At 37.5% G+C, this 17,119-nt stretch overlaps 2 protein-coding genes and 1 non-coding gene across 4 annotated transcripts in view; all 3 read left to right on the top strand.

Annotated features, from left to right (window-relative positions):
* The window catches only part of LOC139107185 (vitellogenin-3-like), an 85,830-nt gene that overhangs the window by 64,340 nt on the left and 4,371 nt on the right, over positions 1 to 17,119 (top strand). The window contains exons 2-4 of one of the 2 annotated variants that reach the window (XM_070664568.1): positions 14,786 to 14,847; positions 15,163 to 15,860; positions 16,074 to 16,964. In XM_070664568.1, the coding sequence (XP_070520669.1) occupies positions 14,817 to 14,847; positions 15,163 to 15,860; positions 16,074 to 16,964 (1,620 nt within the window). In that variant the 5' untranslated portion in view covers positions 14,786 to 14,816. Of the gene's footprint in view, positions 1 to 14,703; positions 14,848 to 15,162; positions 15,861 to 16,073; positions 16,965 to 17,119 lie in introns of those variants that run through there. The other variant, XM_070664567.1, reaches the window with a different exon arrangement.
* Positions 3,649 to 3,730, top strand: Trnas-aga (transfer RNA serine (anticodon AGA)). The gene has a single exon. It is a non-coding gene; the product is annotated as a tRNA-Ser (tRNA).
* LOC139107240 (alanine--glyoxylate aminotransferase 2-like) lies at positions 7,985 to 12,669 on the top strand. Its single transcript, XM_070664674.1, has 9 exons — positions 7,985 to 8,181; positions 8,986 to 9,083; positions 9,292 to 9,410; positions 9,499 to 9,733; positions 10,936 to 11,029; positions 11,117 to 11,325; positions 11,430 to 11,655; positions 11,765 to 12,163; positions 12,359 to 12,669. Exons 2-9 carry the CDS (start codon positions 9,019 to 9,021, stop codon positions 12,470 to 12,472), a joined length of 1,461 nt encoding a protein of 486 aa, XP_070520775.1. The 5' UTR covers positions 7,985 to 8,181; positions 8,986 to 9,018; the 3' UTR covers positions 12,473 to 12,669.

Here is a 17,119-nt window from a genome sequence, read left to right as displayed (position 1 = left end):
AAAAAAAGAAAAAAAAAAAAAAGACGTACACGCAGCACGTTTCGTTCGTACATTTCTTATGAATTGAACAGCATCTGTTAAATGATTAAAACGTCGTCGTAGTATTTTATCTAGATACATTTGTGTATTATGCGTATAATTGATAACGATGTGCTCGTAGAGCCGCGCGCGTAGAAACGTCTCATTAGCCTACTCGTAGTTAGAGGATTTTTAGCGGTAGAAACTACGGTCCATATCCCACGAAGAGAGAACACACAGGACGAGGGAAATGTCGCCCTTCCGCGATGGACATATATATATACATATGTACTAGGTGTATTTAAGTAATAGAATATACGTAGATTGCTAGAATATATTATCTATTTTACGTACCGTAAGTTAAGACGATGTATCTCTCACTTGGGTGTTTAAGCCGCATGGAAGTCAATAGCGATCTCTTTGCGAGCGTCGATTACTGCCCGACGCGACAACCAAAAGTATATATTAATTGATTTCGAACAAATTCGAGCGAGCTGAAAAATTTCCTTTCCGCCGCGCGCTTGCTCGAAGCAATTAAATTGAAAATAAAATGCCCCCGCTATAATTTACGGTACGTTCTTGTAAAATCTAAATCTTTTCTACATCCTTGTACGTGAAAGGGTCGCGAGGACACGAACGAGGACGCGTGTGTCCCGATGCTATGCGAATAATATTGTACAACACTCGCGTGTCTCCGACAAGGAAAGAGGAGAAATCTTCAAGGAGCAAATTGATGACATTTTCACGCGATTATTACAAACCAGCCGACTTTCGATCTCTTGAAAAAGGAGGAAAAAACAGTTGGGCTAAAAAGAGAAAGGAAGGGAATCGCATCTCTTGCGAAGAAAAAAAAAATAATAAGATCTCGAGAAAAATTGATTTTTTTTTCAGAGAGTGAGAAATTTGATCATAGCTTAATATTGACATCGACTACTTCTATTTTTTTTTATTGCATAATTTAATTTTGTCACGTTGTTGAGACCTTAGAGCATATAATATAATATAATATAATATATTATATTATATTATATTATATGTGCTCTAAGGTTGAGACATGCAGAATATCCTTATCTGTCATCATTTTTCCGATTACTTGCTCAATTCATATTGAACCTCGTTAGTTTGATAAACGTGCCGATAGAAAATAAGTTACACATATGTAATTAACATTAATACTTTTACCAAGCTCAGGCAGGTAATTGAAAGAAGAAAAGCTGCGATGTTAAGAAAATGATTCACGTGATATAGAGATTGCAGCAACGTTGATTATCTCTTCGGTATTTGAAACCGTTCGGTATTTGAGAAGATGAAAGCGAAGAAAACATTCCAGGTTGAAATTTCTTTCATTTCTTTTTTTATCGAAAGTAAAATAAAAAGCGTATTTCTTTTATCGGCACCGTCGATAAAGCAAGACGTGGGTCATTGTTAGTGACGGTAGAAAGCAATTAGTGAGGCTTTCCCTGGAATTTGAAAATGCGTGTGATTTCTAGTATTTTTTTTCATAAGAAAAAATCGCGAATAGGACGCCGATCTCGTCTATCGCTTGATAGGACAGTAATTATTACTCTCGTAGTTCGTCTCGACTTGATCTTACGTTTATTCTATCTTTACCTCGTAAGTGTTTAGATTTATAATTTTGCCGTATATTATGGGAATATTCGTACTGTAAATATATGATCTGTGTTGCCGCTCGATCGCGATTACGAGGGACACGACATTTCTCTCGATGCGTGATAGAAGATTCGGCGAAATCGCGAAATTCGATCTCGCCGAGTATATTTTTCGATGAATAACAGATTTTCAGAGATCTAACGAAATTTGAAGTCCCTACCCCGGTTTCGAAAAGTCGAGTCCTTGTCGTGGTACGATCCAGCGACGTCGTAGTAGTTGGCCGATCGCTCCTGTCGAAATGTAATACGTAAGTTTTAAATATAAGATCAGCCCGTGGCTTTATGGAGATAACCGGACCTACGAATGCTGCACGGAGGATTCGCGGTCGTGAAAGCCCGAGATATTGGTCAGCGCGTAACAGCGCAAATGTAATTTAATAGTTAAATCTGATATTCTTAAGGAAAGCGGCTTCTAAGTCTCCACATCGCCGCGCTGCTCTTTACAGAATAACATAAAAAAAAAAAAAAAAAAAAGAAAAGCAAAAGCACGTTGATTGTATAAAAATGCATTACGTCGTTGAGCGATAATTTCGCTGTCAAAGTCGAATGCCGCGTTGTCTACAGAAACCATCCCTTCGGACCCAAAATTACCTTACCTACCCCGCAGATTAACCCAAAAGTCAACTTACACGAGGAACGTTTCGAGATGAAGAAGTGTTTGAGAAAAGGTGTTACTGATTAATATCGGGCTTATAACGTAGAATTCCTGACTTTCGCGTGCCACGTAGGATAGGCCTAACACTCGGCGAATCCGATCGTAAGGAGGAAGATAAGTGATTTTGATATAAGAGCCTTGATAATCCGCTATCGGCATTGATCTAAGACTGTCGGGCTATGATACGCGCGTGATGCCACAATTATCGTTTCGCACGTGCGGATAAAACTGTTAGGCCTATCTTGCTCCCGATCGACATTGTCATTTTGAAATATATTCGTCATGATCATCGTATAATATATATATCAGGTTTATTCTTCAGGTCATCGAGTAGAGCGTAGAATTTTTCAACTTCTAGGTGTTAAAGAAATATTTTATAAGCCAGCAGGAACATATGCATATTATATCTATATGCAGACACGTATATGTTATATCTTGTAAGGGCATTATGCGTGTGTGTAATATATACTATAAATAAATTAATTAAAAAAAAAAAAAAAATATATATATATATATACATTCAAATGTACAATTTTACATCGTCGTGGATGTATTGTTATAGATTAATTGCGTAAGGGTGGCCTCGTCACATTTTCCCCCAACCAAAAAGCACGCGGCCACTGTCGCTTGTACTTTTTTGCGAAACACGCGTAAGAGTATATACATATATAAATACACATAAATATATATAAAATATGTCATTATACTCCCGCTGAGGTACTTATTATGGCTATTACGGCATGGTAATCGTGAATGTTGTGGAGTGGATCTATCTATAAATCCGTCGATCGTTAATGTAATCAAACGTGTTCTGCGTGACTTTTAATAGAACACTTTAAAATTCACCACGGCCCATTTTTCTTCTTTGCTCATCTCCACCTCAATGTCGGTCGGAAACTGCCTCGTCGCGTAGCGTATTTTTATTTAAACATTAAAGAAAATAATAACGATAACGAAGATTATAAGAAAAAAAAAAAAAATTATTATTTTCTCATGTCATAATTTCATGTAAAATTTATAATGTGCTTTATTTTTTTTTTAAGGTAAAGCAAATTACTAACATTGTTTAATTGACAAAATATGGTTTTTATTAAAAAGAAGATACATGCTGCTTGGTTTATTATCTTCTCTCATCTCGTCTGCAAGACAGTTTTAATAGTAAAAAAAATATTCTCTCGCTTACATGAAGCATTAACCAGAAAATGTATAAGTTACATATACATAAAAAAAAGAAAAATAAGTATTTTTATTAAAAAATATAGACGAGAGTCGTTATGAAATAATAAAACGAGACTACATTTCGAAGCAGTCGTGGCCGAGTGGTTAAGGCGTCTGACTAGAAATCAGATTCCCTCTGGGAGCGTAGGTTCGAGTCCTACCGACTGCGAAGGGGATTTTTTTTACTTTCGTTAATAAATAACAGTTACTGAACGAATATCTAATGGGCGAATAATTAGGTGTTTATTAAAAAAAAAATTTTTTTAGATAAGGCTGAGAAATATATTAATTATAATGGTGATTACAAATCTTTCGTAACCGATATGTGAATGCCGAGATGTTTTTATTACGAGTACGCAACTTTAATAACGATTGCGTCAATGCGTCGTATTTGCTGTATCAATTACTGATATTTTCCGCCTGAATCAAGATAATTCGTATTGATATAACGTGGAACCGAGAATGTCGAAATTTCAGATACGAACGAACGATAATCAATCACAGACGGAAGACGGTAGTAAATTATGAAAGAGAACTTCCCTGCGATTTTCGATTATTCAAATTGGAAGCGATACTGCCCGCAATTACAGATAAAATCAGCGTACGGATAAAACTTGCCACTATGTATGCCGCTTGCCGTAATAGCCTGCGATGTCCTTACGTAAAACTATTACGAAGCTATTTCTCAGCGCGACCAATGGAATGATAACGGATCAATAGCTCCTCGACCTCAAACGTATCACTCGAGTGCGAGCGCACCTAGAAATAACTTCTCTATTCTTATTTGCCGAGCCACGAGTACAATATTTGATCACGCGAACGAGAAAATATCGGCGGAAGGATGAAACTTGCAAGCCTCGTCTCGTATCTTCTCGTCGCGGCCGACGTCGCTCGTTCGAATTTTTATCGGGAGCCGTACGTCGATAAGGCGATCGAAGGGATCTTGCAATCGATCGGTCGTCGAGATGTAATTGTCAGGATTCGAAGGCACGATATCCAGGATGGAGCGCAACGTCTACTCGACATCGTCGCCCGGAACGTCGCAGTGACATGGCCATCGCAGATCTTAGTCTCCAGAGAAATGAGATTTAATTTTCAATTGAGAAGCTTAGCTTCTTCCCGCACTCTGCTGATTTATATTTTCGCGTCGAACGACGACATCAGCGACGCGGAACTTAACGCCACGCTGAACGATATAGATTTAATATCGCATCCCAAGCACATGCCGGAGCTTTTGCTAATGATCGGCTCGAACAGAGGTGCGTTGAACTGCCGACGCCAACTCAAGTATTTATGGGACCGAAAGGTCTTCGATGTGATTATCTTAGAAGTGTACTTCCATCCGCGGTACTCGGAGCCGACTTTCGTGGCTGTACACCGTTTCAATGGATTCAACGATGATTATTCGAAAATCACCGCGTACAAAAGCGAGATCGAGTGGTATCCGAACAAGCTGCGGAACATGTACGGCGGTATCTTCAAGGTGATGTTTGAAGAAGTACGTCCTTACGGTACTCTAGAAAACGGCACGGTTGGCGGACTAGCTAAGCTGTTCATGGATGCGCTGTCGAACGCCGTAAACGGCACGGTGGTGCACGCGAAGGACTTGCGAGAAACCGAGATGAGCTACAATGCCGAAGGGCTCGTGTACGAGGACTGGTACGGCACGCAACACGAGCACACCGTCTCCGTCGGCGATGACCGGGTCTGCGCGCTGGTTCCGGCGATGCCGGCGGCGAGGGTCCTAGTCGATTTTTGGCAGATCATTCTCACGATCCTGTTCGGTTTTCTGCTATCGGGGGTGGTGTGGTGCGTCTCGCTGGCAATGAAAGTCAGGAAGCGGGTGCGCGACCCTCTCAACACAATCGGCATGTTCTTCGGCATGCCGCCACTTCGCGGACCCCGCACCCTCATGGAGAAGGTCCTGTTCGTCGCCGTGACGATTACCGTGGCGGAATATACGATTATGTTCCAAGCGGAGCTGCTCGAGTTCGTGGTGGAGTTCACGGTCAGCACTCGCGTCTCCTCCTTTCAGGATCTGTACAACACCGGGCTGAAGGTGGTGGTCTCGCCGGTTGTGTACGACGAGCTCACGACCACCGAAGGACTGTCCCCTGATTTCATAAAGAGATTCCTTAATTCGCCCGAATACGAGCTCCAGAACAAAGGCGGCTGGGTGGATACCTCGAAGGCTTACTTTACGTCCGAGATCACCGGCAAATTGGCGGAGACCAGGCTGAAACGTCGCGGCAGGCGGCTCTTCAAGCTCTCCAATTTGTGCATCTTGTCGCATTACCGTGTGCACAGGCTCCACGTGAGATCGCCGTACAAAAGTGAAATCGATAAAGTTCTTCTGTCGCTGACAGAATCTGGCTTCGTGGATAAGTACGTTGAAGATTTCTGGAGAAACGATAAATCGGAACGAAAGAGCGAAAAGGAAATGATTCTTAGCGATTATTCGGTGTACGTTGCCTTCTTCGTAATTATCGTGGGTCACGTTATATCGTCTATTGTGTTTTTAGGAGAAATAATAGCGGGCCGGCTTTTGAAAAGCAAACATCTTACTCTTTTTTGCAATTGCTGCAAGTTGAAAATACCGAAGCATTCGTAAAAAAAAAAAAAAAGAAGTGCATATAAGTACGTATATTCATAACGCACACATTTAAACAAAATAAATAATATCAACAAAAACATAAGATTATTTAAGATCTCAAATAAAAATTTACCTGATTAAACGTTGTCACACGCTTATCTTATCATCGTTGATCGCTTATCATTGCAATACGTAATCTAGATTATTCAGTATAATAGTTACAATATCACAGGAATATATAAATAATTGTTGCTTTAAAATTGCTTGTGTAGAAAAAAAAGTGGGTTGAGATCACGGAAAATATTAAAAAAAAAAACATTAAGATTAAAAAAATACGATAATGCTAAAATGTGAGATAAGATACTCGCAGCTACCTAATACACAAGAGTGTATATTTTAATGCACTTTAATGTACGAAGCTTCGTAGTTCAATCATGATAACACGTTCAAAAATAGATCAATCAAAAGATGTTAGATTGCGAGTGCCCTGTTCGTTGAGAAAGAGAGAAGTAACGCGGAATATCATCTCATGTAGGACGTATATGGAACGAGCTAAGTGACAAATGTTACGAATAAGAGTACGGGGTACACGGAGCATGCACGTTGAACTTTATTTAACCAATAAAATTCTACATAACAATTTGCAATTTGCATTTCACTTAAGATTTGACACCAATAACGCGGCAGAAACACGCCCGGCAACTGGCACGGCGTCAGTCTGCAACATCGCGCGATAAGTATTGAAGTTTTTTTGTGCGGTAAAATATTGTTCGCAACCTCGCCCCGAAGCCTATTTTCGCCATGTAATCAGATCTTATAAAATTAAATAAATAGTCGGCGAAATAAAATTATAAAGATAATAACGTCTAAGACAGATAACAATGAGATAAAGCGATGAAAAAAAAAAAAAAAAAGAAATATGTATTAAATGAAAAATACGAAGCGATAAAGTTTCCACACGCGGATGACCTAAAACGAAAGAGTTATTCGTTTCGATGTTTATCGCAACCGCCACCATTACAGTTTGCATAAACGACGGATAGGATCGCGTTATTTTACGAAGATATGTTAATTGCAATGACTCGACAAGCCGTCGCGCTTGAAAATTACTTGGCAGTGAGTCAGCGGAGTAAAATACCACTGAACGTCAGTGGGTCTAGGTGGATACATCTCCCTTAAGGTCGGTAGCTGGTTTCACGCCCGCACAGTGGAAGATTTGTAATCGAGCGAACGTGACTTATGTTTGCCGCGGACGATATCGCGACATATCGCGGGATTGCTCTTGTCATTTAAATCATTCGATAGCGCGTATCACGTGTTACGTATCGTTATCATCGTCGTAACGTGCGTGCCGCACGTGGATTTCTTTATCACACGACGCTTGATATTTGCCGATGGCAGTACTAGCCACGATTCCTATTAATATCGCCTGAAACGTGCACCGTGACTCGCAAACGATGAAACAAAAATACTCTTTAAAAATACACGTTTCTTAAATGTTCTTCTCGATATTTAATGCCAAGGTACAAGGTTGCGCTAAGCCTAAAATACCCAAGTCTATAATTAATTTTTTTCTTTATGTGACACCTTTGTAATACGTAATATCAATACGACGGCTGGTACAATAGTAAATTTAAGCAGCTTAGCCCTCCCCATTTTCTTTTAGCAAGGTATTCAGCTTTAATCTGAATTTCAAAATATAGAAGACATTTATTGAAACGATCTCAGCAATCAGGTTTATATAATTCTTATATTTACAATAAAGAAAAGACCATGTTGAAATGTGAATAATCAACTAGTGACGCACAAAACTGTGTTGAAAGTGGGATGTCGATCACTTGGAGGGAGAATCTTTGGTCCGACACGCTTGCGCATCCCCATATTTTTTTACCCCCGCCGACGCACTCTTCCCTCTATATATGACGTATACAGGTTGCAGCATTTGCTTTTGTCTGCATCCGCAGTAATCGTATAGAAATTCTTGAGCTACGTTGGATCACGTTACATCACCGTTGAATTACGCTCAGGTATGGTTATCAGTAACAATAAATCGCGAACAAATCTCTTTTTAATATATTTTTTTTTTAATTTTTTTAGAACAGAGTAGTTAAAAAAATTCACTATCTTCTAAGTATAAAAAAAAATTGATATATATATTTTTCTTTAATTCGTTACTTTTTCATATAGCTCCATTTGAAATCGATTTCTTTTCTGCTAAAATATTAAGAAAGTTCTTTTACTTATTTTATATTTAATTGGATGCTTATATTTCTTTTTTCGTTATAATTGATAAAAGGTCGGGAGGTCTTGCATTTTCATTAACGTAGTGTTAATCACGAGTGATAAGCTCAACTACGGAACAAAATTAATAGGTCTTAAATAAAGTAATTCTTTGTCAGCGTTTGCTATCGCAGACCGCTGATTAACGAATTCCCTAATTAGCGATATTTAAAGTTTCATTAAAAAGAAATATTGTACTTTTACTTTATTCGTACTTTATATATTGACTCAATACATTAATTAAACAATCTGTTAACGATAATTACTGAGCGTTAATCGGTAGTTATTATGACATATAGCAGCCTATTCTCTTTTGTAAGCGAGGCTCGAGGTCAAACGCGTACGGAAATACTACTTGCACGTAGTAATCACGTGCATTTATCGGCCGCCGGAAAATTACTCTTTGAAAGTCTCATTAAATACACGGGCGTTTATCAATTTGACTGTCACGCAAACTACTTTATTTGCGTAATTTTCAAATCAGAATTTGGCAAATTGGAGATAAACGTTTTTGTAGACTCAATCGTTTGTACATTTTAATTTTCTTACAGATATAATTAGACGATTCCACCAAAGACTCTACTATGGCGGAATCTCTCGAGCAAATGTCAAAATCTGACACTATAAGGCTTCGCGATCGTTACATAGGGTAAGTGATATTTATGAGCTGTGTGAAATTCTTAACTTTGTAGGATTAAAAATAAAATTACATCTCGCTCGTTTCTAGTTAACAAAGCGTCGTCTTAATTGCTCGCGCAATACTGTGACTTAGTCTGCAACTTTTATATGCAATGTAAAAATACATATATTTTTAGATAAAAAAAAATCATTGTTGCAATAATTTCTCCTGCTTCTAGACAATCGTGCAAGTTGTTTTACAAGTCAAATCCGTTGAAAATCGTGAGCGCCGAAGGACAGTACATGTACGACGAGAAGGGTAATCGATACTTGGACTGCATAAATAATGTTGCGCACGGTAGGTACTTCTTATTTTTTTTTAGAAATTTAATTTGTTATTTCTGTGTCTTGCATAATTTTAATTAAGAGCAATTTGTTTTTTACAGTTGGTCACTGCCACCCGGACGTCGTGCGAGCCGGACAGGAACAAATGGCCTTGTTGTCCACGAACAGTCGGTTTCTTCACGACAACCTGGTGATATGTGCGAGTCGACTGGCGTCGCTTTTGCCAGAACCGCTGTCCGTTTGTTTCCTAGTAAATTCCGGAAGCGAAGCTAACGATCTTGCTCTCCGCCTTGCTCAGACGCACACTAAGAATAAGGACGTTATTACGCTGGATCAGTAAGTTTCTTTATCACAATTACAAACTGTCTTCATTAATATTTTTCGTGTGCGTGTGCGTGGGTGTGCGTGTGGTTTTTTTTTTCTATAATATCCCATTGAATTCTACACGCTACGTCACGAAAGTTCCGGCAGATAACGAGACGAATATGGAATGATCTTCCATTGTTCCGTTCCTACTCGGATCTTCTCGACGTAAGCGGTGGCTGCGCCTCTCGCTCAAATATGCTGGATATTTCAGGCTGCGTTAAACACTCGCTCAGGAAATCACTGCCAAAACTAATCAGACCGATTTGTCTTTTGCTTGTTTGCAGCGTCTAAATCGACAGGGACGCGGGCGCCGCTTGATTTGGAGAGAGAACGAGATCAAGCCGGGGCAGATCCGGGGAAATCGGATATGGACATCCGATTCTTTTCGTCGCGGCGGAAATAGAATTCGCCGGCATAAAGATCTTGTCGCTGTTTTAGGTGGCGTAAGTCTCACGACCGACGTACATGCCAACACGTATGATACGTAATCTATATTTATTTTCTCCTTCTATCGGTGAGGACGATGTCGCTGAAATGTTGGACTGGACTTATCCGAGAGAGAGAGAGAGAGATAAAGAAAGAGAGCGCTAGGCGATAATTCAAACGAGAATGCAAAGACAAAGCGAGGTCACATCTAGCGCACACTTCGTCAAAGTCGAGCGCCGATTCGCAAACCATGCAAAGTTGCGGGAGACATCGTGATGATAATAACACCCTCGTTGCTGATTGTACCGAACTAGAAAACTGATAGCGATAACACCCTACGCTTGTGCTCTAATTATAAGAAGCAGCTACTATTGTTAACTTTTCGCTTTGTCTTTCCGTTGACGCTGATAGCTAAGGGCAGCTCGGGTCCACACGAATTAATAATTACTTCACGTCTTTGTTCGAGCTTATAAATGAGTAGCCTTCGGCAACTACACGGAGACGTGCGAATATCGTAGCCATGGTGGGGTCATTGAGCGTCTCCGGCAACAATGAGAAAAAATTCTAAAATAGAAGTTATATTTTCAGGGACTGCTCTCACTCGATAAAATATTTATTAAATATCGCAATGAATGATCCTTAAAAAGCTACATTTGTAGTCTTGCAGTGTCCCGAAGAAATTAAATTTCGACAATTGTAACGGCCAGAAAAGAAATTTCTGTTTACGCTTATCTTTTTGCTTTTAGCGCTTATCACGGACATTTGACCACGATAATCGATATCTCGCCATACAAATTCAACAAGCCTAACGGCACCGGCAAAAAGGATTGGGTGCACGTGGTAAAGTATTCCGAATTATCAAAATTTATCTTTACTCTGATTAGTATTATTTCATATATTTTTATTATCGCGGCTTTTCCCTTTCAGGCTCCTTGTCCGGATGTGTACCGCGGAAAATATCGTGCCGCTGATTACGTCGACGAGGATCTCGGCGTTAAATACGCCGACGACGTCAAACAAATTTGCAAAGATATCAAATCGCAAGGACGTGGCGTTTGTGCCTACATCGCGGAAAGTCTTATGTCGGTCGGCGGACAGATTTTGCCGCCGCCAAATTATTTCAAAAATGTATACAGGTAAGAGTGTTTTATTAATGTACGCATACGCATTACGGTACGAAGCAATGGAAAAAAAAAAAAAAAAAAAAAAAAGATAAAGCTAATGATAAAATTAATTTCAGATACGTACGTGAAGCAGGAGGAGTATGCATCGCGGACGAGGTCCAAGTCGGTTTCGGAAGAGTCGGCAGTCACACGTGGGCCTTCCAATTGTACGGCGAGGACGTTGTACCCGATATAGTCACGTTGGGCAAACCCATGGGCAATGGCCATCCCGTCGCTGCTGTCATCACGACGCCAGAGATAGCGCGTAGCTTCTACAATACTGGAATTGAATATTTCAACACGGTTAGCTTGTGAAAACGTTGATCGAGGGCAGCGTTCCGAATTTCGCTTAAAATATTTTTATAACAAAAGTTTTTTAAAAATATTTTGAATTATTTTGTGCATATTTCAGTATGGGGGAAATCCCGTGTCCTGTGCAGTGGCAAATGCTGTAATGGAAGTCATAGAGCGTGAAGGCCTTCAGGAGAACGCCTTGAAGGTCGGAAATCATCTAATCGCGGAACTGAAAAAAATGGCAAAGCGGCGGAAGATCATCGGTGACGTGCGCGGGGCTGGTTTGTTTGTGGGCATCGAATTAGTACGTGACAGAATTAAAAAAATACCGGCGACAGCGGAGGCGAAGCACGTAGTGTCTAGGATGAAAGAGAAGAAGATTCTTGTCAGCAGCGATGGACCCGACGATAACATTCTGAAATTGAAACCGCCAATGGTCTTCACGCTCGAGAATGCTAATCTTTTCCTGTCCGTACTCGACGAAGTGCTCGAAGAAGTCGATATTGATTTTGAAGAGGTGATTTGCATCTCGCGCTTATTTAGATATGCACGCAATTATCATAATTAGTTTACTTTATCAAATTAGGTATAACAATAATGCATTAATTTAATATAGCCAGAGAAATTTATTTCAAGCAAAATGCATTTGTGAAATTTTTTATTAATGTGACTTTTTGAAAAACGATGTAACAAGTGTAACTTATTGTTTTAGGAACCGGAAGCAACTACGACCATTATCAAAGCAACAATCTCATCTATAGAAGTAGATAGAAACACCACGAAACTGAAGCACAACGGAAATTCGTTATTTGTTCGCGCTAATTAATAATCCATTTTATATCAAAAGTGCCAATTAAGACAAGTGTATGTAAAAAGTATTATTATTTTTAAGATAAATGTTATATCTTTTATTACAATATATTTTTATATAACTGTATTGGAAATATATATAAAAACTAAAACTATTTTAGTAATATACACGTTAAATACTAAAAAAAAAAAAAAAAAAAAAAAAATACTTTAGTGTCTTATAAAGCGAGTTATTATCTGTGATCCGCCAAATATTAAACCTGAGTTTTTGAGATAAGAAAAGCATTAAAAAGACGTTCCAAACAAAAGTTACTTAATTTTCAGTGAAAAATAAAAATCTTTAATAAAAAGTTGGGGTTTTAATTTAAAAAGAAAAATAAAGTTGCAAGTGTTTCTGAAAAATTTAAGTGGATTCTTTAAAATACAACACTAATTACAATTTGCTACATTAATATTTATTAAGACCAGTTTAGTTCTGTAAATTATTAATATTTTTAATTCCTTTTCTTATCTTCTTTAATTTAATTTTATTAAAGTGTAAATTCATGAACAGATTGGCTCTTTCGTATCTAAATATAAATTCTTTCACCAAATACAAATTCCCCGTTTTGTGAAATATTGTTTTACGCTTTATAACTTTACGGCAATTTAAAATATTTGTGATACACATGTCCGAGACAAAAGGATTTCAACAACCGAAGGCTAACGAAAACGAATAGCCGTTTCATATATGTAGTGCCGTCATGTTAGTGCAATTTGCATTCTTATTGAAGCACGTTTTCCTTTATGCTTTTATTCGCTTATTTTAAGGGTTTATTTTGATTTTGCACACATATAAAATGAACACAGATACAACAAAATGAACGAATAATTATGTGGAAAATAAGATAAGAATGAGTAAAAGAGAAAATGTAAAAATAAAAATATCTACGATTAGATTAAGTAAATGAATTATCGCACATGCAAATAAAATAGAAAATGACGTTAGAAGTTTGATAATAATTTATGATATTTTATAATTAAGAATTTATTAAGCTATATTATAACAATTTATGAGACTCTTGATAAAGTAATTATTTTAATAAATATGCATCTATGCTCATCTCCCCAGTTACGTCACATATTCTGCATTAATATCATAAAAAACGTAATTTTAGCACTCTAAAACTTTGAATTACAAAATATCACCCTTTTAAAAATAATTAAAAGTTTGCAAAAAATTCGAGGATATAAAGGTTTAAACTCTGAAAGAGTTATTACATTCCTAAACTTAATACTCATTTAATAAAATATTTAATTGCAATGTTGATTGCGATCCTTTACATTAACAATATTAATTATATTTTAATATTAGTATATTATACTTTTTACTTATATTATAGAAATAGAAAAAAAAAAATTTCCGCACAAGTTTATCATAATCTGATATAAAAATGGTTTAAAAAATACTTTAACAAAAATATTATTTACTTGTAAACTTTCTGATCGCGTAATCGTTATTAGAAAATATCTTCATAACTAATACCGATATCTCACGACGTGGATCAAAGTTTGATACTTTTAACTTTCACTCTCCGTTGGAAAATGTATGAAGTTCACATTACATCCGCCGATATTTTTTAATTCTTTGCCTTTCGCAAGCGTTTTCATTCATGATAAGATATAAAAAAGAAAAAGTGAAATTGCAATTAATGGCATAGAATTTGCAATCATTAAAGCAGCAAATATTAAGCAACACGTGTAGAAATTATTAAGGAATCGCGAATAAACACCTTTCGTTCCTCTTTATTTGAGGAAACAATCAATTTAAATGAAACGTAATTATAAATACTAGAATATATGATAACATAACAAATTAATAAAATAATTATGCATAATAAATCTTGATGAATATTAAATGAATATTAAATGTTACGTACATTTATATTTTATGCATATTTCTAGTTATTATTTTAAAATTTAACGAAACAAATGCGATGTAACGAGAACTTCACATTTTGTTACATTTTAAAATTAATTACTAGAAAATAACTAATTAATAGACATCAATGTGTTTTGATCGATCGATAAAGTTAATAATATCTTCGTGCGAAGTCAAAGTTCTGTCCGGAAGTCCGATGGCACGACCTCGTCTTTATTTTTTTTTTTTCAATATGCCGCGGATGTCATAAGCGATCTAGCTCATGGAAGGTTAAAAAAAAGTTTGTCACGCGTGTTTGTCAGTCCGTGAACGATACTACTTCAAGTTTGAATCTGTGGCCATCAACAGGTCAAGCTGAGTTGGCATGCTCCTGTATATAAATTCATTCAAAAAGAGAAAGCTTTCATTTCGCATTTGGAGTTGGCCACCACATAACACCATGTGGTTTCCTGTCACCCTTCTTCTACTTGGTAAGTAGATATCAACTTTACACGTAGTAATAATTTCAAGTGTAACACATATTATATATATAAAAAAAGTTCTTGTCAAAATCTAAAAACCGATGTAAAATCAATTAATTTTACAATTTACACAAACTAATTGCTACGAAAATTGCTCTTTCACGTTTTGCATACCTTTATTATTTATCATTATTTTAATTTTTCTAATTCGTATATAGAAATTAGTACAACTTTTTAAGAAAATGTCGTAAGAAATTAAAAAAAAAAAAAAAAAAAGAAAGACACTTTTTCAAATATTACATTGTGAAAATTTCTATGTGACAGTCGGCGTGGCTGTGGCCTCACACGACCATGGGTGGGAAACGCAGACCGAGTACCGATATGTTGTACGCAGTCGGACATTGGCGGGCCTTGACGGGTTAAAGCAACAATATACTGGACTTCAATTGAAGGGCGTACTCACCATTCAAGTGAAATCACCGGATACGTTGCTGGCGAAGCTTTCCGATACGCAGTATGCTCGTATACACAAAACGTTATCGGACGGTCCGGAGACCAAGATCCCTGAACAGATGCTGGACTATCAGCCACTTTCCATGTCAGGAAAGCCGTTTGAGATCAAGCTGAGGCACGGAGTGATCCGAGATCTGAAGGTCGACCGTGACGTTCCTATGTGGGAGCTGAATGTTATCAAGGGCTTCGCGAGCCAACTGCAAATTGACACTCAGGGCGAAAACATAATATATAGGAAGAGTGCTCAGATTCCCGAGGACGAAAATTCTTCTCTCATGTACAGAGCCATGGAGGATTCCGTTGGCGGTCTCTGCGAGGTTATGTACGAGATCTCGCCAATGACAGAGGACTCTCGTGAAGATATGCACCAAAGGATATCTTTGCCGCAATCGCACAACTGGAAGGTCAAGAAGACGAAGAATTACGAGAGATGTCAGCAGCGACAAATTTATCATCACAATGTAAATGATCCAACCAAAAAGTCCAACAAGCAGGATGAAATTGTTTCGGTAAGTTGAATTGTAATTAATTATTATATATTACGTTCTATTAAAAAGAAGAAAAGAAAAGCGATTTTACTTGAAATATATTTGTGCCTTTTCTACGTTTGATTATTCAAGCTATTATGTGCAGATAATTTTTTATTTCTTTTCGTCTTATTATCTTTTAATCAGCTGATAAATTTTATTTACAAAACTTATTTGAAATTATGTTTTTTACAGCAATTATCCACATCAAAAATGATCATTTCGGGTAATCTGAAGCGTTTCACTATTCAATCTGCCGAAACGAAAAATGTGATTACTGTAAAAACTGAACCATTTAATCCGACTGCCTATGGCACTGTCTACAGTACGATAAAATTAACTTTGGTAGAAAAATCCAACCTCTCCGATTCTCTAAGTCTGGCTGAAAAACTTGAGCAAAGCAATCTCGAGTCGACTGGAAATCTAGTCTACGCATATAATAACCCGTTCTCTGACACCGAGGGCCGAAAGAAACTTCGTCCGAGCACCAGCTTGAGTTCCCTGGAACGTCAATCTAGCAGTCAATCGAGCGATTCTTCTTCTCAGGAAAATAATTTGTCCAGCGGTTCATCCAGCAGCTCGTCCAGCAGCAGCGAAGAACAAGATACTTCTAAAATGCAACCTAAAGCACCATTGCGTCAGGCTCCGAACGTTCCGTTTTTACCTTTCTTTATCGGCAACAAAGGTAAGGCTATTCTAAAGTCTGATCAATTTAACCCTGTGGAACGTGCTCAGAATATAATCGCTGAACTTGCTCAATGCATAAAAAGTACTCCTAATCTGTCATGTGGATACTCTTTGGAGAATTACGTGAACTTGAAGAATCTTCTTCGCACCATGAATTACGAGCAATTCGGTGAGCTAGATGACCGCGTAAGGCATCAAAAACAGGGTGAAAATGAAAAAGATCTTGCCTGGGCTGTCTTACGTGATGTCGTCTCACAAGCTGCAACTGGACCCGCTTTGTTAACTGTCAAAGATTGGCTAAAGAATGGACAACTGAAAGGCTTAGAGGCGGCACAAGTTATCTCTCAAATTCCAAAGCAAGTTCGCGAACCAACCGAGGAATATCTCAAAGCGTTCTTCGTAAGTATTTGTCTATAATAATACTAAAGATTTATTTTCCATTACCGAAGTGTTTATTACATATACGATAAAAAAAATAATATACGCAGAAATAAATAATAAATTAAATTAAATTAAATTAAATAAATTAAGTAAATAAAAAAATTAATTAAATA

The sequence above is a fragment of the Cardiocondyla obscurior genome, linkage group LG12 (assembly GCF_019399895.1).
Source record: "Cardiocondyla obscurior isolate alpha-2009 linkage group LG12, Cobs3.1, whole genome shotgun sequence".
NCBI classification, from domain to species: Eukaryota; Metazoa; Arthropoda; class Insecta; order Hymenoptera; family Formicidae; genus Cardiocondyla; species Cardiocondyla obscurior.
This window is presented reverse-complemented; position numbering and strand designations above follow the sequence as displayed.